General features: G+C 49.1%; 1 protein-coding gene across 10 annotated transcripts in view; it reads left to right on the plus strand.

Annotated features, from left to right (window-relative positions):
• FRMD4A (FERM domain containing 4A) overlaps nucleotides 1–25,073 on the plus strand; it is a 441,493-nt gene that overhangs the window by 388,385 nt on the left and 28,035 nt on the right. For all 10 annotated transcript variants that reach the window (XM_072955338.1, XM_072955337.1, XM_072955343.1 and 7 more), the window contains 3 exons: nucleotides 2,566–2,704; nucleotides 7,704–7,845; nucleotides 22,772–22,905. In XM_072955338.1, the coding sequence (XP_072811439.1) occupies nucleotides 2,566–2,704; nucleotides 7,704–7,845; nucleotides 22,772–22,905 (415 nt within the window). The remainder of the gene's footprint in view (nucleotides 1–2,565; nucleotides 2,705–7,703; nucleotides 7,846–22,771; nucleotides 22,906–25,073) is intronic.

Consider the following 25,073-nt stretch of genomic DNA (forward strand, 5'->3'; position numbering starts at 1 on the left):
AGCTGCCACCGGGTCTCCCGCCCGCAGAGCAGCAAGTGCTCTTCTGCGGCCTCTTGGCGCTCCTCCAATTAATGTGTCATCCTGTTGCTGTTGCCTTGTTTATTTGAACATGGAAGAGCCGTCTAATGGATGGTTCAGGGGTCAGCGCCTCTCCCAAACAGGAAGGAAGCCAGGACCGATGTTGTGGGATGATGAGTGTGGGGCGCAGCCATGCCCTAAGGATGTCGGTCCTGGGACACGAGCAGGACGGGGGATGGCTCGGCCGAGGGGGCTTCTGTGACGGATCACAGGAGATGCTGCAGGGTTTGTTCTCCTGCGCATACGTCCTCATTCGGTACCCACCGCTGTTTCTGCAGTTCTCTGGGCGTGGCAGATACTCGGTATCTAAGGTTTAGGCAAAGCAGAGAGTCGGTGGGGTGCGAAGGGCCTGAAGGGAACACTGTGGAGATGAGATAAATTAATAACCGAGGAAGAGGATCACTCTCGGAGCATCTGGTTTAGTTGAACTCCCAGGCTGGCCAGCCTCTTCCTCCTCCTCCCCCGCCTCCTCTGAAAAATACGCTGAGCCTGGGGCTGCTCCCACCACTGCCACTGAAACACATTTCAAGTTACTTTTCCTTTCTAACTCAGCTTTTTTGGCAGAAAAAAAAAAAAAAGATGTATTTACTCCCAGGATCAGCTATTGCTGTAGAAGCCAGAGCGGGCATTCAGGTCACCGTGCGGAGACCATGGGAGTTACCGCCTCACCATCTCTGCTGCTCCTTTTCCATTATTTTCAACCGTATGTCCCTTTGTGAGCTGGCATTTTCTCTTAACTTTTTGCTTTAACCAAGGGGAAGACCAGTACTCTGTTTACAATCAGTAGCATTAACTAACCACCAGCTTTGAATTCCTCCTTGAAAGTGGGTCTGAAGGACACCTCCTGTTAAGTCTTGGCACCCCCCCACCCCCACCCCAAGGGAGGTGGTGGGGACAGCTTCTAACTTTCTTCAAGGGAAAACTGGCCATGAAAGGAAAGTGATACTCACAAGTCCTGACTGCCCCAAGTTTCTCCCCAGTGAGGTGGCTCAGTCTTGAACACACATTTTTCTTCTGAAGTGCACGTACGCTACCCCAAACCTCACCCGCTGTGCCGCCACCTTGCCCCCCCACATCCACTCGCATACACGCGCATAAGCAAACACGCATTGTCCGACTTCACTTGTAAAATAATCCACCCATCCTATAAACACTTCGTTGAGAGCATGATCCTATAACTCGTTTTTCCCTTGATACCATTAATGCGGTGAATTGTGTTGGGACCAGCCTTTCCCGCCTTTGATTTAAAGCCTCTCTCTACTCCATGCGTCTGTTCTCTGTGTCTCCTCCATGAATGTGCACGTGCAGGTGGGGTAGTGGGGAGGGATCGGCCAGGCTCGTTTCTTCCTGCCTTCCCTCTCCTGATCCGTTACACCCTGCCTGCCCTCGGAATATATTTGAAATCGGTACCCAACTCTTTCCAGGCACATTGCTTGAGAGTAACATAAGGACTCCTGATTCCCTTGGATGCTTTGGCCTGTGGCAAACAGAAGAGAATTTCCTCCTCCTTCACCATAGGCAGCATTTCTTGGTTAATAAAGGATGTTATCAAAGGCTGTGTCTGTCTCTGAAATTTGTCTTGGTCCAGTGCCAGGAGCTGAAGCCCAGAGAAGACCGTCCTGTGACCTAGAATGACCCATCTTATTCCAGACAAGGCAGAGGCTTGGCCAAATTCTGAACCCTAAGGAGCCACCAAATCCTAAGACTGGCATTATTCACAGTGGCCAAGATGTGGAAGCAACTTCCGTGTCCACTGATGGATGAACGGTTAAAGAAATTGTGGTGTACAAACACCACAGAGTATCGTTCAACCTTAAAAAAATACGGAGATCCTGCTGTTTGCAACACGGATGGACCTAGAGGATGTGATGCACTGGAATAAGGCAGACACGGAATGAAAAGGCCTGCACGATCTCACTTCTGTGTGCAATCTAAAAAAGTCGAATATATAGAAGCGGAGAGCAGAGGAGCAGTTACCAGGGACAGGGAGGTGGGGGAAACGGAGTGACGCTGGTCAAAGGGTACAAGGTTGCAGTTGCATAGCATGAGGGAGTCTGGAGACCTAATGTCCAGCGTGGTGACTGTTGTCAATAGTCCTGCATTATACACTGGAAACTGACCAAGAGTAGATTTCACGTGCTCTCGTCACACAGACACAGCGGTAACTGTGAGGAGGTGAAATGTTCATTAGCTTGACTGCAGTGATCATTTCACTGTGTGTACATGTATCAAGCCAACATGTCACGTACCTCAAATAGAATCAATTTTTATTTAAAGAATAAAACAAAAAGATGGCCTTTGGCAGCCCATTTCGTATGCGTGTGTGTGTGTGTGTGTGTGTGTACACACAAGTACACTCGCGTTCATCTGTCTGGCCTTCATGCCAGAACTTCTAAGACCCAGTGGGTTCTCAGTAAAAGCTGTCCACCCAGGAGCAGAGTCCCTCATGGTACACATGACTGAACCTTCTGATTCTTGCTTCCCCAGGGCTTCGGTGACAAGGAGGACGTTTGGACACAGCGGCATCGCAGTGCACACGTGGTACGCGTGTCCAGCACTGATCAAGTCCATCTGGGCCATGGCCATCAGCCAACACCAGTTCTATCTGGACAGAAAGCAGAGTAAGGTAAGTCCCTTTGCTGGGACTGGGAGGACCTCTGTGGAGACCAGAACTTTCACTGAGCTGTGAGCTCACCTAAGCGTCCACGAGGGCCCTTGTCTGGATCTTTGGTTTGGGGACTGGGAATTGGATGGGTGGGGGAGGCACTGCATCCCTTGCGCTGAGAGGTGCACGGGTACAGCCTGGCCTCTTAGGGCTAGAGGAGGCAGAAACAAGATCAGCTCTTTAAGAGGGCGACACATTTTCTGCAAACTTGGTCAGCCACAGTCAGAGCCACTCAGACTATTTGCCGCAGCCAGGTAGGGCCCTTTTGAGGAATTCCACCCATGCTTCTGACCCTCAGGAGCTCTCCTGGGAACAAGCAGTCAAGCCCTGTTGGTGTGTAAACAGTGGCATATTGTTTTCTTTTTGAGGAAAAAAAAAAAAAAGCAACCGTCTTCAACTCACAGACACCACCTAACCGTTGAGGATAATTGCTGTGAAAACCCTCCAGGCTTTTCCAGCTGCCAGCTCTGTTTCTTAAAAATACAAAGCTGGAAACACACACACAAGCAACAGCTCCATTTCCCTCAGGTGGATCTGGAGCCTCCGGCCTTGGTAGACAGCCATCCACCAAGGGGGGTTGACCCAGCTCCAGCTCAGACACAGGGGGGCATTTTCTGGTGGGTGAGAAAATGACGTCTCCTCGGCTCACACATGGCTTACATCACCGCTCTGCCCCTCTTCCTGCAGCCTCGCCTGCCCAGCTCCCCTTGCACGCCCCGCACAAGCCACTCCCATCCATTACCCCTCAGGTGAAAAGCCGTATCAAGATGGGCTCTGTGTCTTTCTCAGGATCCTGCTGTCTTGGGAGGGTGGGGTGTGGAGTGCGGAGCTACAGAGGGAGACTGACCTTGGCCCTGGCCTCGTCGGTCCCACCACCCGTGGGAGGTCTCATCCCATCGTGTAAGTTCTCGGGAGGGGAGGAGGTGGCAGGACCCTGGGCCCAGGATTTATTGGACTGGTGCCCTCTTGGATCCTTGCGGCTTCCTCTTTTGCCTTATTTTCCTTCTGGATGGAGTTGCTCTTTCCTTGGCTTGGGGAAAGGAGTGGAGGGACATTGTTGGGGTTCAGTGGGAGTTAAGAGAAGGACAGTGAGAAAATAGGACAGGAAGAAAGCAAACAGCCCCTTAAGTCATAGTTCAATTTCAAATCATGGCCTTTGTTACCTAATGCACCTTCTCCTCTGCTAAGTCCTCTCCCTGGCCCCGGCTTTGGTCATCTTCTGGGGAGAATGGGCACAGGGAGGAACCTTTTTGTTGCTAGGGCTAAGTGAGAGTGTTCCCCAGCTCTCCTGGCGATGATGGGCATTGGCACATGGATTTGAGGCATGATTAGATCAAACAGAAGCAGGGCCAAACTGTTCTGAGTCATGCTTCAGATTGAGACAGTGGGTGGGTGTCAGTGTGGCAAGAGCTGGAGGTCAGACCCTTGGGACTGATCCATCCTCCGTATTGTTGGGCGATGCACGATGAGGCGTCAAGAGCTTGGCAGCCCTCCTCAGCCCCACTGCCAATTCCTCTTGTGGGCAGACCCCCCACACACTGATAACCATTTTGAACAGAAAAAAGAAAAAGCTTATTTCACCCAAAGGATGGTACAGTCGCTGTTTGAACTCCTCCTCCCTATGCTGGCTTTTTGCACTGGGGGGTCTCTTGGGTATCTCAGGAGGCCCATTCTTCGGGCTCTGCCGCCCTGTTGTCGAAGATGGTCTGGAGAAGCCTGATTCAACAGGCTTACAGGTCAGCCCACGGACACAACAAGCAAACCTCAAAAAGTAACTGTCAGAGACCACTTATTAACAAGAAGTGTCTTTTAAAAGGCTCGCAGCAATAGGGAGCTTCCAGCTGTCACTCTCAGCAGCCCCTGAGGGACTGCAGGAGTCGCACTGACTCCCAGGAGCAGGAGAATTTTCCCCAAATAAGCTGTGAATGCTCACAGATGCTCCAGAGACTCTGATTTCTTCTTCTCCTTGTGTGTGTGTGTGTGTGTGTATATTTTTTAAATGGAGGTACTGGGGATTGAGCCCAGGGCCTCGTGCATGCTAAGCATGCACTCTTACCACCGAGCTCTGCTCTCAGCCCAGAACCAGTGCATTTCTTGTTGGAACCAATTCCTCTGTCTTCAGGGACAGGTGAGGAGTGAGTGCCCCTACAGGGAGGTCCAGGGACTCTGCTTCCAGTTCTGTGACTCTGGCTGAGTCTCTCCTCACTCCTGCTTGCTTTCCCCAGTTAGAGAACAAGACAGGAAATCTCCGACCAAAGTCACTGACTGGTCCAGGGACACAGTGTTTGTGAAACTGCTTTAGGAGAGGTGTTCTAGCTTTTATGATTGTCATTATTAATCCAGCGTACGGTGCCCTGGCCAACACCTGTGAAATGTTTACATTCTCTAAAAGCTCCCCCAAATTAAGTCAGAGATGATAAAATTCACCTTAGGAATTGTGGTACAACACCTTTCCTTTCTGGAATGTTCTTCAGACGATGGTGATGTGAGCCACTTCCAGTTGGCAGTACGGGTATGGGTGAGTGACGGCTGACAGGCCCAGGGCAGAGCACTTCCAAATATTTCTGAACAACCAGTGCTGGCTGGCAGACCGGCCGTTGCTGCACACTTGACTGTATCGGGCTGTGCCAACCATTCCTTTCTCTGAAGGGCTTCAGCAAAGCCCAGGCCTCCCGAGGGCTGCTTCTCAACCCCAGAAACAAGTGCAGGCCAGCGGTCGGAGTCAGCGGGGGTGGGCAGTCGGAATCAGAACAGGCTATCAGTCAGGGCCTGGCAGTCATCTGCTAAATGAGGTTAGATTAATGAGTCAGCTGGATATTTAGGGGTGGGGGTCTCATGTGTTCTTCCCCGGACACTTGGTTATTTTCTTCTCACAGGCTCCTAGGGCACGTCATTTAAGAAATTCTCTCTCCCTCTCACACACACACGCGCTCGCGAGCGTGCATCCTCCATCACCAAAGACAGAGCAGAAAGAAGCTGTCTTTGTTGGTTTCCAGCGGCTCATTCAGAATGATGTGGGCACCAGTTACCTTTGGTAAATTATACCTGCTGACCCCAAAGATTAGAAATGTCAGCTGGATCCTGGCAACCTGCGTACCCCAGAGCCCAGGAATGTCTTGTAGAGTCTGGAGGAAAATATTGGAAAGTTTAAATTGTTCAGGGTAAAAATTAGTCACTTTTCCTCTGAATTCAGATTGAGGACTTCTTGAGTTGGCCCCACACCCTGTCCAAACATCTTTCCTTCTTCTTAATCTTTTTTTTTTCCTTCTGATCCAGTCTGCTATTCTTTATTGCATTTGGATTAAAAACCCAGTGAAAGCATGATAGGGGGCCCCTTAAACCTTGCTCACAGGATGTCCATAATAATACTTAGTGAGACAAGACCCTCATAGCAAAACGTCCAGAAATTTGGAAGCTCTTCTGCGTTGGCCAGAAGACTTAATCCTGCAATGAGAGATCTCCCCATCAGTCCATCTCCCCATAGTGCTTCCTCCATCTGGTCCTTCTAGTCGTGAGATTTCCAATCTAGAGAGAAGCTGGTAGCCTTCTAGAATTTCTGTGAAATAAATCTCTCTTGGGAAGTATGTCTGTTGTCCCTTTTCCGTATTTTGTTTCCTGCTTCCAAGATTGGTGTGACGGGAATGGTGGGGGGTTGGGGATGGGGACACGTCTTCCGTGTGATTAATGAGATCCCCCCAAATATCCAGTTGAATCATTAATCTAACCTTATTTAGCAGATGACTGCCAGGCCCTGATTTATATCCTGTTCCAATTCCGACTCCGTTGGCCTTGCCGTCTCTTGTCTAATTCAGCCCTGACATCACAACTCTGTGATGCTGGTTTTAAGAGCTCCCATCATACAAACAGGGAGAGGCTGAAAGTCAAGGTCAAATGGTGATTCACTGGGAAGAGTCCAAATTTCAATCTGGATCGTTCTGACTTCAGAGCCTGAACCCAGGCTAAGTTGGTCTGTGTCTTCATGAGTTAATCTTATGTAACTGCAAGTGTGGGCCTTCATAAAAAGAGTAGTCCCTTCCTGAAAGAAAGGAAGGAATGGATTGTGCCTCCTGTAGTTTGCTCGGAAGATAAAACTCCGCCAGGTGGAAGCTACTGATGTCCTGTGTCAAAATGAAACAGATAGCGCCCCTGCTTTCTGCGACAAGCCAGAAAGCCCTGCGGGGCCCGGCAGCTGGGATCCTTTTATGAGCAAGGAAGCCCTAACCGGAGGAAGGCAGGCTGGTTCTGAAGGCAGGAGCAGAAGCGGGAGTCGGAGAGGAGACGCTGAGACAGGGCAGGACCAGTGAGCTGGAAGTGGGGGAGGAGGGAGACGGGTCAGACCCAGTGAACCTAACAAGCAAAAGCCTCAGCATTTGCTCTGCCCCTCGGGCTCTCATCTTGTTCACACGAGGAGAGTGCCTGGCAGTCGGAAGTCACTGTCTTTCACTGATGTCAGCATCAGTGTGGGGCCAGAGGAAGGGCAAAGCTTCAGGGTTCAGACAGATGTTACTGGACAGCTGTGGGCACCTGGGCACAGGATGTAAGTGAGAGAGCCGGGCGACGGTCTGCCCATCCTCCATGGCTTCTGAGTCGCGGGCAGAGTTGGGCTCACACGGGCCGAGTGTGGTTAGGTAATTCCCCTGAATCAGGACTCCAGCGAGGTCTGTCCGACTCCTTGTCCACACTCGCAGGCCCTGGACATACCACCTGTGGGGTGACAGGCTTAGAACATTTCTGGCCCGAGTCACCTGTCGTCCTGTCTGCTCCTGCAGGGAAGCCCCAGGGATTAGCCGTGGGCCCCAGGGACACACAGAGAAATGCTGCAGTTTGGGCGGTGAGTCCGTTTACAAGATTTCAGGATGACAAGTGGTTGGGCCATCACTGTCACGGCTTGGCTTGTCATCACTCGGAGGGGAGCGTCCCTGTCCCCCATCTGACCTGCATAACCTGGTTGTCTCTCTAGTCGAAAATCCATGCCGCCCGGAGCCTGAGCGAAATCGCGATCGACCTGACGGAGACGGGGACGCTGAAGACGTCCAAGCTGGCCAACATGGGCAGCAAGGGCAAGATCATCAGCGGCAGCAGCGGGAGCCTCCTGTCCTCAGGTGAGCGGGGCGTCCGTCTGTCCTCCTGTCCTCCTGTCCTCAGGTGAGCGGGGCGTCTGTCCAGGTGCCGCTCTCACAGACCCCGAGAGAGCTGCACACCCCCACCCCGAGGCAGGGCTTCCACCCCGGGGGCTCCGAGGAACGTGGGGCCCGCCAGGCAGCAGCTGAGACAGCTCGGCAGGCTCCCCGGGAGCTGGCTCTGGTTTCCAGACCAAGGTTCGCAGCCCAGTGGGGATCTGAGAAACCTGCGAAAGTATCAAGATGGGGGGCGGGGGCGAAGCAGCAGAAGCACACCGTGCGGGGAGGACTGTCGGGCACACACGTCTCTTCAGCCGCCTCCAGAGCCTTCTGGACGCTGATGGCTGATCTCAGGGGTGTCCGCTCCAAGGACGGAAGGTGGGGATTGCTTCACTCAGGGGCTGCCGGTCAGGGTCGTGGTGCTGAGTGACCCACATTGTGTTCCCGGGAGAACTTTTAAAAGGAGAGAAAACTCTTGATGGTTTGTCAAGGCGAGACTTGCTGTCACAGAGTGTGGTCTGGAGCCTCTGGAAAGGGACAGTCAGAGGATCTGATCCCCGCCGTCTGTTTCTGCGGGGCTCTGGGCGAGGCACTGGTCCTAAGATGCTGGGAAGGCAGAAGTGCCCTGAGGTTACAGGTCGGGCTGACTTTAGGAGAAGGGATGCCATCCATGGAAGCGGCTGGAAGGAGAGGGATCTGAGCTGAGCAGGGACTGAGAGGGAGGCGGTCAGTGTTTGGAAAGGTTAGAACACTCTAATGCAGCGCACCCCCCAACCTCAGCCATGCGGTCAAGGCCTGATCATTCCAGGGGCCAGTGTACCCCTCCTCGCCTCTGAGCCAGAAAGGAAAGCAAGAAGTCTGCCCTGCCTCATCTTCCAGAGTCATCTCTATAACTACATCCGGTGACTGCAGGCAGCAACAAAATGAAATTAAGAAGGAAGAAGACACAAGAAGGGGAAAAGGCTGAAAACTGTCTAGTTGGCTTCTGGGCTGGTGGAGTCCAATCAGAGCCAGGAAAACATTCAGACTGAAGGGCGAGGGTGAGCACGTGTGTCCCTCCTGGTCCCAGAGGCAGATTTACTGTGGGGCTGACGGAGCTTCAGTTTAAGGCTCCTCCCTGGACAGGCTTTTCTGAGGTCCTGAGTGGGGGCCCTGGCTGTGTGTCCGATTGGCCAGGTGTTTTGTAAAATCTGTGAACGTAATACATCCTGCGTTCTTTTTCTTAAATAGAACCACCAAAATCACGTAAGTTTCAGGCCCCACCATGCTGGATCTGCCTCTGCCTGATCACCGCCAGGTTCACCGTAAACCCCTCCCTGTCTTGGATTCTTAAAGATTTTTCATCAGTACAATGGGCCAAGTAACCATTATTTCTGGCTTAGAGGTTTACGGGGAAGACCACGGACCACGTTGTATCGAAGAGAATGCCATTCAAAGTCCAAGACCCCTGCCTCGAATTCCAGCCACTCCTGATCCCAATCACCTGCTGAATGACAAAGGGCAGAGTCCCCCCCGCCCCCCAGCCCCCGTGATTATCCCCTTAGACACTCCTACGCCCTGTTAAAACCCAGAGTCTCAGATTCGAGCCTGGATTTATCTGCCCACTGTCCTCCTTATCCAGCCACAGATAAGCCCGACTCTTCCTTCAGCCTCAGTGTGTGGGGCGCATCCTGCTGTGGTTTCACATCCACCCGGAAATCTGGGTGCTTACTGAACGTGGCATTTATGTCCAGAAGGAGGGTAGATTTCTTCCAGCTTGGGTTCCCAAGTGCGTCAGAAACCCTTGGAGAGTATGTTCAAACTCAGCTAGCTGGGCCCCAGGCCCCGAGTGTCTAATCTGTAGGTCTAGGGTGAGCCTGGGAGTCTGCATTTCTAGCAAGTTCTGACAAGTCCCCAAGTGAGGCTGATGCCACTGGTCTGAGGACCACATTTTGAGAAACACTCTTCCAGCTGAAGGAGCGAGAAAAGCCTCAGGTGGGTGTGTGGCCTCAAGCTCTTGGAACCCAGGTCTCCCTACCTTTAAACCCATGTCCTCGTCCATCTGCTCAGGCCCATTGTCCCCAGAAGCCTCCAGGAGGGACAAACTGAACAGCAGGTCCAGAGTGGGTGGTGAGCAGGACCCCCAAAGCTTCTGACGTGAAACTGACAATTCAACCATCAGAAATGAGAGCCAGGCATCTTTAAGATGAAAGCAGTTCCTCTCTGTTACTACCATCAGCTTGACGTTAGTCATCGAGCCTGTGGGCTGGGATAGGAATCAAAAGAAAGCCTTCCCTCTGAAGCCACTCCCACACCCACTGCGAGCATCCTTATCATGAGATGTTAAAGCAGTTTTTGCGTGTTTGATAACTTAGGACCCCCACGCAAAGCTGTTTGGGTGTTGACGGAGGCAGCCAAGGCCCCCTGCCCTCCCCGCTTCTACAGTGGCTCCATTTGTAGGACCGAGGCCCTGCGCCTTTTCCCTGCCCACCCTCTGCTGCTCGGCTAGGCTAGAGGAAAGTGGGGTGGAGGAGGAGTGGGGGAGGTGGGAGCCCGGCTCCAGGACCAGGCCCGAGAGCACGTCAAACTTGGCCCAGCCCTGCAAGCTAGATCCTGGAGAATGGTCCCTAAGCGATGAGGCTGGGCTCCAGGGGAGGCCTCCCTCCCCTGACTTAGGAAGGACCATGGTCCAGGGCAGGGAGAGACCGTGAACAGGAGGGGGTCCGTCAGTCAACATGGGGACTTCTAGGACCCGCAGATCTGGCCATCACTCCCGCAGGGGCTGTGGCTGCTGCCTCTCTGACCTTCCACGTGAGGAGGGAGGTGCCTTCACCTGAGGCAAGGCCTTGCAGCCCCACCCGGAAGGGGCGGGTTTCCCATCGCCCACCATGGGGAGTCTAGGCTAGCCTCCCTCCCCGACCTCCCCATCCCTTCCATCCTTCAGGGTCCTCCCACCTCACTGCATGTCGAGAAGACCTTTCAGTGATGCGCTCCCACAGAATGCGAGGGCATCCCTCTTCTGGGATGGCCCTGATTTAAACACTCTTTTTATTACACTCGCCAGACCCTATGTCCTACCCTTCATTCATTCAGGAAGTAGGCCAGCCTCCTGTTTGGCCAGTTAGCGTCTCTCCTTCACCTGCTGCTTCCTGCTAAAAAACACATGGTGTCTAATAAATATTCCTGAAAAGCATTTTGAGGAACGAATCATCACTTGAAAATCCTTTTCTCCACCTTTAGCCCAGGGCCTCATGCCCAGTAGGTGCTCAGCATACAATTTTTTAAAAATTAAAAACATTTTTTGTATGATCTCCCCACGACTCATGTATTTGATGACTGGAAGTTTGTACCTGTTGACTCCCTTCACCTGTTTCGCCCCACCTCACCCCTGCCTCTGACAGACACCGGTCTGTGCCCTTTATCTGTGAGCTCAGGGTATTTGGGGGTTTGTTTTTAGAGTCTACATGTCAGTGGGATCAAATGGTATTTGTCTTTCTCTGTCTTACTTCCTTCACTTTAGCACAATGCCCTCAGGGTCCATTTATGTTGCTGAAAAGGTCAGGATTTTCAGGGTTTTGTTATGACTGAATAATATTCCATTGTGTGTATTGTGTGTGTGTGTGTGTGTGTGTGTGTATATATATATATTTAAAGTATATATGTGATCGCAGTTTCTTTTAGCCATTCACCCACTGCTGGACTCTCAGGTTGTCTCCGTGTCATAGCTGTTGTGAATAACGCTGCTGTGAACGTGGGTTCAGGTATCTTTTCAAGTTACTGTTTTCATTGTTTTGGATATATACCCAGTAGTGGGATTGCTGGATCACATGGTAATTCTGTTTTTAGAGGAGCCTCCATACTGTTTTCCACAGTGGCTGCACCAATTCGCATGCCCCCTAGCAGTGGGGGAGGATCCCCTCTTCTCCGCAGCCTCACAGCCCTGGCTATTTCTCGTCTTCTTGATGACGGCCGTTCTGACAGGCGTGAGGTGCTATCTCACTGTGGTTTCGATATGCGTTTCCCTGATCGTGAATGATGCTGGATAGCTGTTCATGTGCTGCTGGCCATCTGTAAGTCTTCTCTGGGAAGTGTCTGTTCAGATCCTCTGCCCATGTTTTAATTGGATTTTTTTTATTGTTACTGAGTTGTATGAGTTCCTTACATATTTTAGATATTAGCCCTTTATCAGATGCGTGATTTGCTAATGTTTTCTCTCACTCAGTACGTTGCCTTTTCTTTTTGTTGATGGTTTCCTTTGCTGTGCAGAAGCTTTTTAGTTTGATGTAGTCCTTTTAGTTTATTTTTACTTCTGTTGCCTCTTCTTAGGGTGCCAAATTTTAAAAAACCATTAACAAACGAATGGCAGTAATGCACGATTATTGAAATTAAGTTTTGAAGGATCCTGTAAGAACCCTGCGTGTGCTGCATCTTAAGAACCTTCTATGTTCCCAGAGCTTATGGTATCTTGGTCCTTGCCATGGGTCTCTCATAAACCTGCCACCAACATTTTCCCTCAAATTGGACTGTGTCGCTTTTAATCATGATGGTCTTAGACCTTCTGAGGTTAATCTTGTCAGATCAGGCTTCTCCTACAAACAGCAACATCCTCATCATCTTTCATTCTCCCTTCCTCCCTTGTCTACCCACACCGGGGTGTAACGGCCCTGTAACCACGCTGTGATATTTCTATGGTATAAACATTTTTCTAGTTTCCAGACTTTGCTCGTGGCTGTACACAGCATTTAAAAAGTTACAGCCACTCTCCTCAGAGAGTTTGCATACTAGTTATTGACGTAAAGCAGAGATAAAATGTTTCCAACTATTTGTAACTTGGAAGATGCTTTTCCTGTTTCTAATGAGAGCACATCACTACCCAGTGCCATACTTCAGTCATTTTAAAGGTGTCTGAGGTCTCAGATGCTAAAAAAAAAAATGAAGAAATGTCAGTGATATTGTTCAAGAAGTCAGAAGTCCACACTTACTCATGGCTTAAGCCAAGGGCTAACATCTCAAAAAGAGAAGGTCTACAGAGATGAATTGATTGACTCAGGCTTGGCGCGCAGCCCCGCTGAGTTCTTCAGTGGTGATCTGGAGGGCTGGGTGGTGGGAGACCTGTAGGCCTGTGTCCTAGTAGAGACCCTGAGAGGTGGTGAGCCTTCTGAGCTGTGTTAGAGTGAAAGGGGTCCATCGCTAACCTCCTGATCTTGCCCTGGATGAGATTCAGACCCTAGGAAAATCATGGAACCTGTGTCCCAATTCCATTTGTGAAGGGGCTCTGACGACCAGGCTCTAAAAAGATGTGAGGACCCCTGTCCCAGAACACATCTGCTGAGAGATGGCCTGGCCGTCCCAGAGTCCCCTGGAAGAGGGGATTTGGGGCAGCTCAGGGTGCAGCCCCCTCTTCTAGGCAGGCAGAGCCCCATCCCCTGTCCCCCCATCCTGGTCTCCTCCCAAGCTCTGCATCTCTGGGTCCCGAGCCAGCCTGCTGACTCACCCCTGCAGGGAGCAGTAAGCAGGGGACACTGTATTCACTCTGCCCAAAGAGAGCCTGCATCTGACCCCTCAATTTTCATAGATTCAGGTAGAGTTTGAAAGAAAATCTGAATCAAAACCCTTCAGTTATGATGTTTTCAGGGTTCAGAAAGAGCATCTGAAATCCCTTCTGTGGGAACTTCAAAGGGTTTATTCCAGTCTTCCTTACCCCCATTTCTTGAAATCTCAAAAAAGATGGGAGAGGAGAAAAAATGGCATATCAAAACCAATGACAGAACAACTCTCTGTGTCATAAGTCAACACATGTGGCCTTCCTAGCGCTCGTCTGAAAGCCAGAGGCGGGTAGGATGGTCCTAGCCTTGCTGCTGGAGTTTGCCATCACAGGACAGTTCTGGTTTCAGTGGGAGGGTTGGGGCTCAGGGAGATGTGTTTTTGCTCCCAGCCTATTTAAAGAAAATGGCACAGACTTGCTGAGGAAACAGCCCGTGTTCTGCAGGCCCATGTGGATTGTCCCATTAGCCACCCAGACCCGCCCCCCCCCCCAAATTACTGTGCATCCTTTCTTGAAGACAGAGAACAATGAGACTGATGTTGGCTTCTGGAATGGAAAGGCAGGCGCAGAAGCCACCCACTCTCTCCAAAACAGAACGGCATGTTGTGTCTATAAATAGACATCGGACGGTGTGATTAATGAGCTGGTGGCTGAGTCATCTTCATTGTGAAGAGCTGCATTGCAGAGAATGTGGTGATGGACCTTTGGTTTAAAAAAAAGAAAGAAAGAAAATAGCACAAAAACCTGCAGTCTGCTCTGATTCCCCCAGCTCTGACCCTTTGCACTCTGGGGAAAACATGTGCTGAGTGTGGTCCATCCACACCCATGACTCAGCCCTTCACACGTTCCCTTTCTCCCCATACGAGCACTTCCTTCCATTGTGGGGAAGTTTATTAATAACTGTCGTAACAATGAGGGTGCCAGCTATCTGCCATGTCTCCGTCCAGAGAGCTGAACTGATGGACGTCTGCCAGCTTAACGGTCAGGGCTGTGTTCAGCTCCAAATACACAGTCTAAAGTTGGAGTAAATCACATGATGTTTGGGAGTTTTTTCTTCTTCTTTTGGTCTTCACCGTTTCTTTTCTTTTTTTTTTTTTATTGAAGTGTCGTTGATTTACAATACTAGTTTCAGGTATACAGCAAAATGATTCAGTTATACATATAGATACATATTTTTTTCCAGAGTCTTTTCCATTATATGTTATTACAAGAAATTGAATATGGTTCCCTGTGCTATACAGTAGGTCCTTATTGTTTATCTGTTTTATATATATTCATGTGTGTCTGTTAATCCCCAACCCCTAATTTATCCCTCCACTCCCTTTCCCCTTTGGTAACCATAGTTTGTTTTCTATGTCCATGAGTCTGTTTTTGGTTTGTAAATAGAATTTGTATCATATTTTTAGATTCCACATGTAAGTGTATCATATGGTATTTGTTTTTTTTCTGTCTGACTTACTTCATTTAATATAATCATCTCTAGGTCCATCCATGTTGCTTTAAATGGCATTATTTTATCCTTTTTATGGCTGAGTAGTATTCCATTGTATAAATATTACCACATCTTCGTTATTCTTGATGGACATTTAGGCTGCTTCCGTGTCTTGGCTATTGTGAATAGTGCTTCTGTGAACACTGGGATGCATGTGTCTTTTCCAGTCATAGTTTTCTCTGGATATATGCCCAGGAGTGGGATTGCTGGATTATATGGTAACTCTATTTTTAACTTTTTAAGGAAGCTCTATACTGTCTCCATAGTGGCTGCAACAAATTACATTCCCACCAACAGTGTAGGAGGGTTCCTTTTTCTCCACACCCTCCCCAGCGTCTATTAGTATTATTTTTTTTAATGTTCTTTTTGGGGGATGGGGGAGGTAATTAGGTTTGTTTGTTTGTTTATTTATTTATTTTAATGGGGGTACTGGGGATTGAACCCCAGACCCTGTGTGCGCTAAGCACACACTCTACCACTGAGCTACACCAACTATTTTATATTTTAAATTTCTGGAGACAGTGCTTTAAGAACTATCTCCCTGTCTCCCTATTTACCACAACTAATAAACACTGTGCTTCGATTAAAGAAAAAGAAATATTTCTGACCCCGATGAAAAATTTCCCAAATGTGCACTTTTCATGTGGAAAAAAAAAATCATGTTTAATTCCCTGAGACACTCTCCAGAGATCATGTTGATCCTGAAATCTGCCACGTGGCTTTATTTCTCAGGGTCTCTTAGGACATCTTTTCTGTAAGAAATTCATGATTGAGGATTTGTAGGGGAAATAAAAAGCTCTTCATCCTAAAGAAGCATTCAGATCTTCCCTCATGTTCACTCCTGGAGTGTCTGCCAGAACTCTTCCTCACAGCTTTTACAGATCTGCTGGGAATATGCCTTCTTCCTTTTCTTCCCCCCTAGAAATCTAAACAGACAGATTGTCGTTTCGTTCCCTTACTTGCAGAACAACAGATTTCTTTCTTCTTCGGGGTACTGTTTGTTTCGAATTTCCCCCTGGTTTCAGAGAGGAAAGCACCCCTTCTGTCTCCTGAGCTCGGCGGGCTGGTCGTCTGTATTCCATCTGCATGAACAACAGATAAGCCCCAGTTCCCGGCAACATTCTTTTCAAGAGGATGCGTTCTCATATCCGGTGCAGAGTAGTCGGCTGGAGCAAATGCTCCGTCTCAGCCCGACGAGGACATCCCTGCCCACGTTTGCCGGCTGGGAGGAGGGAGCCGCTGTGCGCGCCGGCGTCCCCACACATCCTGCCCTGGGGAGCCAGCTGCCCACGGGGTGAAGCCTGGAGTTCCCCAGCCGGAACATGAGAAAGTCATCGAGGCGGTTTCTCCAGAGGTGGCAGAACAAGTTTTCTCCATGTCTCTGCCAGTAACACCCGTGGCACCTGGGAGTTTACGCAACAGACTTCCAAGCTCCCCCTGGACGTGCCTCTCTGACTCTGAGAGCGTCGGTCATTCTCCTGGTCGTGTTTACACAGGAATTGTCTTCTTGGAGGTCAGATCTTTTCTCCTCCTCCCTGACCTTTTGTTAGTGACCTATTTCTATAAAACCCTTCGGATGTGGGCTGAAACATGATAATCAGATAGCCAAAAAGAGATTTCCAATCTGGCATCATTCAAACAGATGTTCACTGAGCAGTGATAGGGATGAAAGGTTTTCCAGAGAACTCACTTGAAGGCAGTCTTCCTGGTGGTGGAGCACGGAGACTTAACCTCCTCAGACTAGACCATCCGCCCTGCGGGTTCATTATCTAATCGGCCCGGGGCTGTGGGCTCACTCCTTAGATGGAGGCTGCCACCTCTCCCGTTCGTGTGCGGGCCTTACCTCCTGCTTCTGCCTGCTGGACAGCTTTCCATGGCCAGACCCAAGGCTCTCTGAGGGCTGGACCCATGTCCGGTAACCTGTCTCCCCCTCACCCCGCAACCTTGCACGCAGGAACTGCTTCGGAGACTTCCGTTGCTTCGTTGGCACCTCTGAAGATCTGTGGGCTCCTCCTCTGTGCCTCCGTGTTCACCCACACGGTACTGCAGAGACGGTCTAGGCTGGAGAGGCAGGTGCAGCACACTAGCCATTCTTACGACGGCCAGACAGAGAGCTCCGCCCCTCATGGTGTGTCTGTTCTAGGGGTGCAGCAGACCCCACAGAGCCAAGTTGGAATCCCAGCCCCGCCTCCCCACCTCCCGGTGACCTCTTCTGTGAAATTGGGGTTAATGTTTTTGTGAGGATTAAATGAAGTAGAACACACGGGACATGCCTGTCAGGAGTTCTGTAAAAATCTCCTCCTTTCCCTGACTCCTCCTGAGTTTCCTGCAAGTGCACGGTCCACCCGCCGTCCACGTGTCTTCCACGTTCTTGCCCGCTCGCTGTTCTCCCTCTTTTACATTATAAGGCTCCCCGGAATTGGGGTGCTGACTCCTAATAAAAGTCAGGGTCACTTATTAACGACACATAACTACAGATACTCATGTCACGCCTATTACGTCCTGAGCTCCGTGCTAAGCGTCTTGGAAGCATCGTCTCATTTAGTTCTCCCAACTTTTGAAGAAGTCTGATTTTCATCCTCAGAGGGGAGGTGACAGGTTCAGAGAGGTTATGTAACACAGCCAAGTCTGCACAGCTAGCAAGTCGCCCAGCTGGGTCCCAAGCCCAGACTTGCCAGCTCTCAGCTGTTGGCTGGTAGACTCCCGCCTCAGGAGGCTCCAAGACCCGCTGATGTTTCCCAAGGTGTGTTCACATCATTCTTGCCCATAAACTTGGTGCTGCTTGAGAGTTTGACCAATGCCAACAATACAGTCTTCATGCTCTACTTAGCTCTTTCAAAAATATTTAAATCACCCATTTCTCCTTGGGTTCCTGCGTCGACTCGTCAGTCTTGGACAGCCCGTTCCAGCTAGCATTTGGCTACTATCTTGTCAGTCTGTATGTTTTGAAATCTCACTCTTTGGCTCCAGGAGAGAAGTTCTGTCCATCTTCATACTTGGTCAATCCCAAACACAGATCAGATTAAACTCTTGCTTAGTATCCAAGTGCTTTGGTCTCTTGTTAAGATGAAGGGGTAAATCCTTGGGTGCTGGTTGATAATTAGACATTTCCTTTCGATTTGAAGCCAGCTGTAGTTAGAACTGTGAGAGGACCAGATCTGACGGGATGCTTATCTGTTCCAGAGGAGGGGCTGGCAGAGAAAAGCGGAGGGAAGATGGCACCGTGTGTAAGGCTCCTTTTGTGAAAGCTGCAAAAATGCCCACTGGCAGCGAGAAGGAGCTAAGTAAGTTGCTTACTAAGGACTCGATTCAAGTTGCAGGGTCTTGGAGGCTGGCTGATTGATCGTTTTCTAGTTGGAGGCATCATGGCTCTGAGAGAGTGTAACAACCCAAGATCCGGCACCAGTTAATAGCTGACTTGGGCTGGGTCTCTTTTATGGGTCCCTGCTCCTGTCAAAGACAGCAGATTTCCATCTTGTTAATTCCTAAGGGGCTAAACGTGGACCCTTGGAGCAGTGTTGCATGAGAAAAGACACGTATGTGTTCACATAACCAGAAGTGGGCAAAGCATCGTAACCAAGAGCTTGTACACCATTCACCAAGTCTAGGTACTGATTTGAGATTATTTCCTTTTTTTTAATTTAATTTTGTTGTTGTTGTTGTTTAATTTGGGGGAAAGGGGAGGTAATTGGGTTTATTTTATTTATTTTTAATAGAGGTACTGGGATGGAACCCAGGACCTCATGCGTGCTAGGCACGCACTCTACCACTGAGCTGTGCCCTCCCCACTGAAATTAGTTCTGTGTCTAGAATCATCCTGAATGCGCTCACAGATCTTTAGCGTGTAAGACTCTCGTTGCCCTGAGCCCCTGAGGCTCTTCTGATTGTGTTTCTCACAGTCTCTGGATTCGTTCTGTTCTGTCACTGGAGGGGATTAAGGGTGAATCTCTGCCTCCCAATTTCTGGCCTCCCTTTTAGCTGTCGCTCATGCCATCAAGAGGCCGCCCGGAGGGCACTGGTGGGGGCGGTGGGGAAGCCTCCTCAACATCGCAGAGTACATGCTCCTTCTTCCGATGCCCTTGAGTATCTCTCTGAGGAGCTGTTACTGGGGCGTCCTTGGCACTGGTACTCAGCCACCTCCCCTCCTGGTTGCCTATGTGCCTGGTTGCAGGTAGCAGCCGCACAGGCTCAGACCCCACCAGCTCCGAAAGAGAGCAGCTATGGCAGCTCCGAGCACGTGCCCAGGGAGTGCGTTTCCTTTACAGAGACAGGGGCTCCGGGAACCTCTTTGCAAATGCAGCATGACAAGAAGCCCAGTGCGGAGTTGCCCCTCGCTTGAGGAGGGTGGAGCAGGGGCCCCAAGAACCTGCTCAACCTCCTTGTCCCTGTCCCATCCTCATCCACAGCAGCCCCAAAGGCATCGCCGCAAACCCAGGGGCTCAAGAAACTAGAACTGGAAACAGTGCCTAGACCTCTGTTGCTCCTTGTAAAGATGAGCTTGGAGAGGGGAGGGTATAGCTCAGTGGTAGACGGTGTGCTGAGCATGCACGAGGTCCTGGGTTCAAACCCCAGTCCCTCCATTTAATAAGCAAACAAACTAATTAACTCTCTCCCCACCAAAAAAAAGAAAAATTAAACAAAATAAATAAATAAGATAATAAAATAAAGGTGAGCTTGGAGCCCCAGTGCTACCTGCATTGCACAGAGAGGTTCTTTTTTTGGCGAAGGTCTCCTTGAGCCGTGGGGAAGAAATGGTAATCATTTCTCTCTCTGTAATCCTACCCTGTGTGTACGTGTGTGGGTGTGCATGCTCTCTCGTGGGAAGTCTGCCCCAGACACTGAGGGTTCACCCGTCCCAGGCCCAGTGCTGGACGCTGGACATGCGTGATCTCATTAGTCTTTACAGCAGATTGAAGAGAGCAGGTCACTTGCCCAGGGTCACCCATGTAGTGATGGTTTAGTGTGCATCAAAACTAGATTGTTAAACCCTCAACCAGTTACCGGGAACGTGGAAACCTGCAGGTCTGGGCCAGGCCAGCTCCCTTAGTTTGCAAAGATTTAAGTTAGTACCTGGCACCATGTTCCTCATGAAGCAGCTTCAAGAATCAGGGTGTGAAACAGAGCCAGACAGCGTGAGTGGTGCTCGATACAGAGGCGGCCTCTTGAGCCGTCCACTCTGTCTTATGTGGGTTTGGTATTTAGGCTAATTATTATAAATAGAGTTAATATAGGTAGCATTAATGAGCTCAAAACCAAAGCTTAACTAATCTCATAACTAGAGATCAGATCATCCAAAAATGTGCTTTACCACCCAGAGTTTAATGGTTTAATGTGATTTGTTGTGATTTTTGCCATCCATATATATATATATGGAATTCTGAGCTTTGACTTCATAAATCGTCATTTCCTATTGAGACCTAGGCAGGAGTAAAGGGAAAACGACTTTTTCACTTGTGCTAGAAATTCTTTAATCTTCTTGGACCCAAGTTTCCACCCAGGCCTGTTTTTCCAATCTGAAGTCTGACTTCCTTCCAGTATTATTTTACATTCTTATTAATTCTTTAAATGATAGAATAAAGACCACCTCATTCAATTTTTCCCACGTCTTCACCTGTGAGCGGCGACTGTGACAAAGGGAGTGAGATTAACATTCAGGATGATTTAGCTGTGTTCTGTTAGACGGACGCAGACTGGTGGTAGTTCAGGACTAGTAAGCACAGGGTAACTGACTCATGGAGGTGGAGACCTGAACCACTTCAAAAAGGGGAGCCTGCAGTAAGGTCCAGCCATGTGTCACGTGGGTGTGATGCCATGTGGATTTAGTATCTGAGAACCATGAGGTAATGGAGCCTTCGTGAGAGTCAGACTTCCGTTTGAGTTTGCTGTTGAATTTGGAAACCTGGGATTGATGCATGAATGAAATCCAGGAAGGAGCTACAAAAATGATGAAAAGTTTGGAAGGTTGATTCTACAAAGAAACAACTTACAGGTGCTAGAGTTCTCTACCCAGATGAGATGCAACTTAATTATAGCATCCAAGCGTATGGCTGACAACACTTGTTTGTTTATTCAAGCTAATATTTATTAGCTGCTGTGGAGGCAGAAAGATGGCACATCCCTGCAGAGATGGTTAGTCTCTATTTCAAGCTAGAATGGGATGCAGGTGGTAGTGGAACCCAAGTTGGAGTCAAAATGTGCGTAGACATTGAGAATTCTTCTCTTTGTTTTTGTTTCAGGAGGAGAGGTAATTAGGTTTATTTATTTGTTTGTTTATTATTACTTTTTTAAGGAGGTACTGGGGATTGAACTCAGGACCTTGTGCATGGGCTTAGCACATGCTCTACCCCTGAGCTATACCCTCCCAACCCAGACATTGAGAATTCTTGAGTATTGGGGTTATAAGAACTAGGTGTGTGGCAATTTAGGGAATATGGAGTTTCTTGCTCAGAGACTAAAAACGAGATTCAGAATTGTGTATTTATGGGAATAAACTGAGTATTGCGGGGTTCTTGATACAAAAGCGTAGAAGTCCCTTCTAGTCTTATGATTCTGAGATGACTTCTTTACCACTGGAAGAAACAGAGCAGTCGACTCTGGGAATACGATTGGGTGATTCTCAAATCTGTCATCCGTTCACGGAATTGTCCCAAAATGTTTCAGGAGGAAATGCAGTTCCTACCCTTCGGTCCAACAAATCTCACTGGCAGTTTTATTGCGATGACAATGATTCTATTATTTAGCTCCTGAAAATTTGACATCATTATGACGTCAAGCTTCCAATCTGTGGCCACAGTGCGTCCCTCTGTCTGGGGTCTTTAGTTTTCCTCAGCAGAGTATTAGGCTTCTCAGTAGGAATCGTGTACATCCTTCCCTAGATGGGTTCCCTAAGGGTTCGACGTTGTCTGCTGCTGTTGGAGGTGGCATCACCTGAGTCCCCAGAAAGCACACGCAGTAATGCCCATCCGTCTCTGACACGGGCACAAGAGGCCCAGGAATCTTCAGCTTTCCCCCTCCCAAGGAGTCCCCCTCTCGGCGCCTTGCCTACCCCATCCAGGCAGAGAAGGCACGAGAGCTTCACTGCAGGAAAACCGTTTCAGAACCCAAACACTGAAGCCCAGAAGTGGTCCTTCTGGTCCAACCTAAGTCTCTCCAGTTGGCATTTCAGCTTATTTTCCTTCTGTTTGGTTTACAGTTGGCCTTCCACAAAGGGTTCCTATCTGGCAGTCTGCTATTTGAATCATCAAGCAGATATTTCTGTGCTGCGTGTGAAAATATGTGTACCTTTTATTAGGAGGGACTTTGCTCATGATAGAGGATTGAGCTGAAAAAATACAATCAAAGCTAATTTTATTTTTAAAATATACATGCCTAGATTAAGAAGCCAAAAGAAAATGCTCTACTGGTTATCTCTGGGTGCCTAGCTTGTGGATTATTTTTACACGTGTCTACATTGTCAGAATTTTTATGCTATGTGTGCATTATCTTTGCTCTAAGCCAAAAAAAGGAAAGCATTTTTAAAGGAAAAAAAAATTAAAACTATATATCAGAATGACTGGCTTACACTTCATTTGCCCCTTCATGGTAGGAAAAGTCTATGAAGATTTGCTAGGGAAATTACAATGGGTGTGAGACAGAGCTTGGGATAATCAAGAAAGAGACAGCCTTCTTCAGAGGTGTGCATTTCCCTGTCAGCCCTTCTGACTGACTGTCAGTTACACCGAGCGCTGAGAGTCCGCTCCTCACACTTGGAGCTGAGCACTTGTTTCATTTCACGCTCCCTGGACTCCGGGGGTAAATCCCCCAGCCGCAGCGTGGGCTCTGGTTCAGTTCCTTCGTGGCCCAGATGTGCGTCCCCTTGTCAGCTGCCGAGTGACCCCACTGTTAATTGACAGGTTCTCAGGAATCAGACAGTTCTCAGTCGGCCAAGAAAGACATGCTGGCAGCCTTGAAATCCAGGCAGGAAGCCCTGGAGGAGACCCTTCGCCAGCGGCTGGAAGAGCTGAAGAAACTCTGCCTCCGGGAAGCGGTAAGCAGTGACCGTTCCGTCCTGGGGAAGTCTGCGTTGTCCCTGCCCTCATCTGTCTTCTCTTTTTATAAAAGGCCAGGGTGGGCTGCATGAAGAGTGTAAGTGGGAGCAACAGCTCTTCTGAAACCCAGATGTTGACAACACCCAGCCCCTGGGATGAGCCCCATCAGAAACAGGAGTCTTGGACCGGAAGGAGACTCCCTGACCCCAGTGAAAGCAGGTCCTGGCTGAATCCCACATGGGGCCCCACTAGGGCCCAAATGACAAGTCTTACCAATAGTCACGATAACAATTGTGAACAATAATATTTGCACGGTGCCCCGTAGTTTATAAAGCATTTCGTCATGTAATAGTGCAGCATTGGATATGATGGTTTGCTACCATTTTCCTAAGATCTTGTGCCTGAGTTTATCGTTGTGGCGGCTTTTGGTTTCCTTGAGTGTATTTCAGATTGACCTTTGGAGATCGTATTGAGAGGCATCCTTGGGGTTCAACAAGGAAATCAGATTTCACCTGATGCGTGATCCCCTTTAAAATTCACAATCTGGTGTATCTTTCACTTTTTTTGTTGGGGCGTGGTAATTAGGTTTGTTTGTTTGTTTATTTATGGATGTACTGAGGATTGAACCCACGACCTCGTGCACGCTGAGCACTCTACCACTGAGCTAGACCCTCCTCCACTTTTTTTTAAATGAAACTTTAGCCTAGTAAGCTAAAAAGTCTCCTTTAAATGCATGCGAAGCAGTGCTAGTATGTGCACTAGTCTCCTGTCTCACTGGGAATTTGAGGCTTTGCAGGTCACTGTCCATATTTATTTGAACATTCGTTTCCACCATCTTCTCCTTACTCCAGGATTCATTGTTATCATGTGTGAAGACTAGATTTTTCAGTGCAGCTCATGATCCTCTGTGTGTGTGTGTGTGTGTGCGCACATGTGTGCTTGTGCTTGCACATGGGCACACTGGGGTGGGAGCCTTCTGGAGAGAGATTGCCCCGCATATACATCACAGGGACCCCTGTTGGACAACAGGTCAGAAGGGGGAGTATAAAGAGGTTTCCGAACTAAATCCAAGAGCCTTGCTCCCCTCCCCCAAATAGCAATGTCTTGCCCCAGGAGGAATGAAACATGGGGCCACGGCATGAGATCACATTACAGTCCAACTTGGCTTCATTACGCTCTGGATTCATTTTAAACCGGAGCCGGCTCAAAGCGGACCCATGTTAGCGCAAATCCATGGTAAATCTTCGGAAAGCACTTGTCCCGGCTGGGGCATGTGCTCTGTGACGCTGTGACTATTAGCAATCTTTTTATAAAGACTATGCTGGAAGGACTGAAAAAGCCTGGGTTTGGATGTCTGCATTTAATCATTTGTGAAGCCTTGTTTTGTTTTTAATAAAGGCAACATCCCTAAACCCAGCAGGGACTCGGCATCAGAAAATCGGTGAAACATGTCCAGGCAAGGTTAGCACGCCTGTTAAAGGTCTCTGCGCTGCTCTTAAAAATAAAAGCAAAATAAGGAAAACAAAGCTGCTTTTCATACTGTTGACACCCGAAAACAGAACTTGAGGGTCAAAAATAACCTCCCAAGAAGCCAGTGGCGGGCAGACTGCGTCTGTGGGTCTGTGTTCCCACCAGTCCCCCGACTCCTCTGAGGTTACGGGACAGGAGAATTTCTGGCTAACTCTGTCCTGCCCTTTCACTGTATCCCACATGCCATGCCCTGCTGCTCGGGGGACTGAGAAGCGCCTTTCGTCTGTTGGGGAGTGGGGCAGCCAGAATGAGGTGGGGGGAGCGTTTGGCAGAATATAACCAACACAAGTATATAAGAGTGGGTACAGCTCAGTGGTAGAGCACGTGCTTAGCATGTACGAGGTCCTGCGTTCAGTCCCCAGCACCTCCGTGGAAGGAAGGAAGGAAGGAAGGAAGGAAGGAAGGAAGGAAGGAAGGAAGGAAGGAATTACCTCCCCACTCCAAATTAAAAAAAAAAAAAACAGAACAAAAACCCAAAACAATAACAACAACAACAAAAAGAATATAAGGGGAACCAAGCCAACCTCCCCGACAGAGTGTCTTGAATTATTCCTTCTCCACGCAGCTCTGGTTACATGTGAAATCAGATTAAATACGGAGAGTCAAGACCTAGACCCGAATACTTTTGAGCAGTTGG

Source organism: Vicugna pacos, chromosome 35 (genome assembly GCF_048564905.1).
Source record: "Vicugna pacos chromosome 35, VicPac4, whole genome shotgun sequence".
In the NCBI taxonomy this organism is placed as follows: Eukaryota; Metazoa; Chordata; class Mammalia; order Artiodactyla; family Camelidae; genus Vicugna; species Vicugna pacos.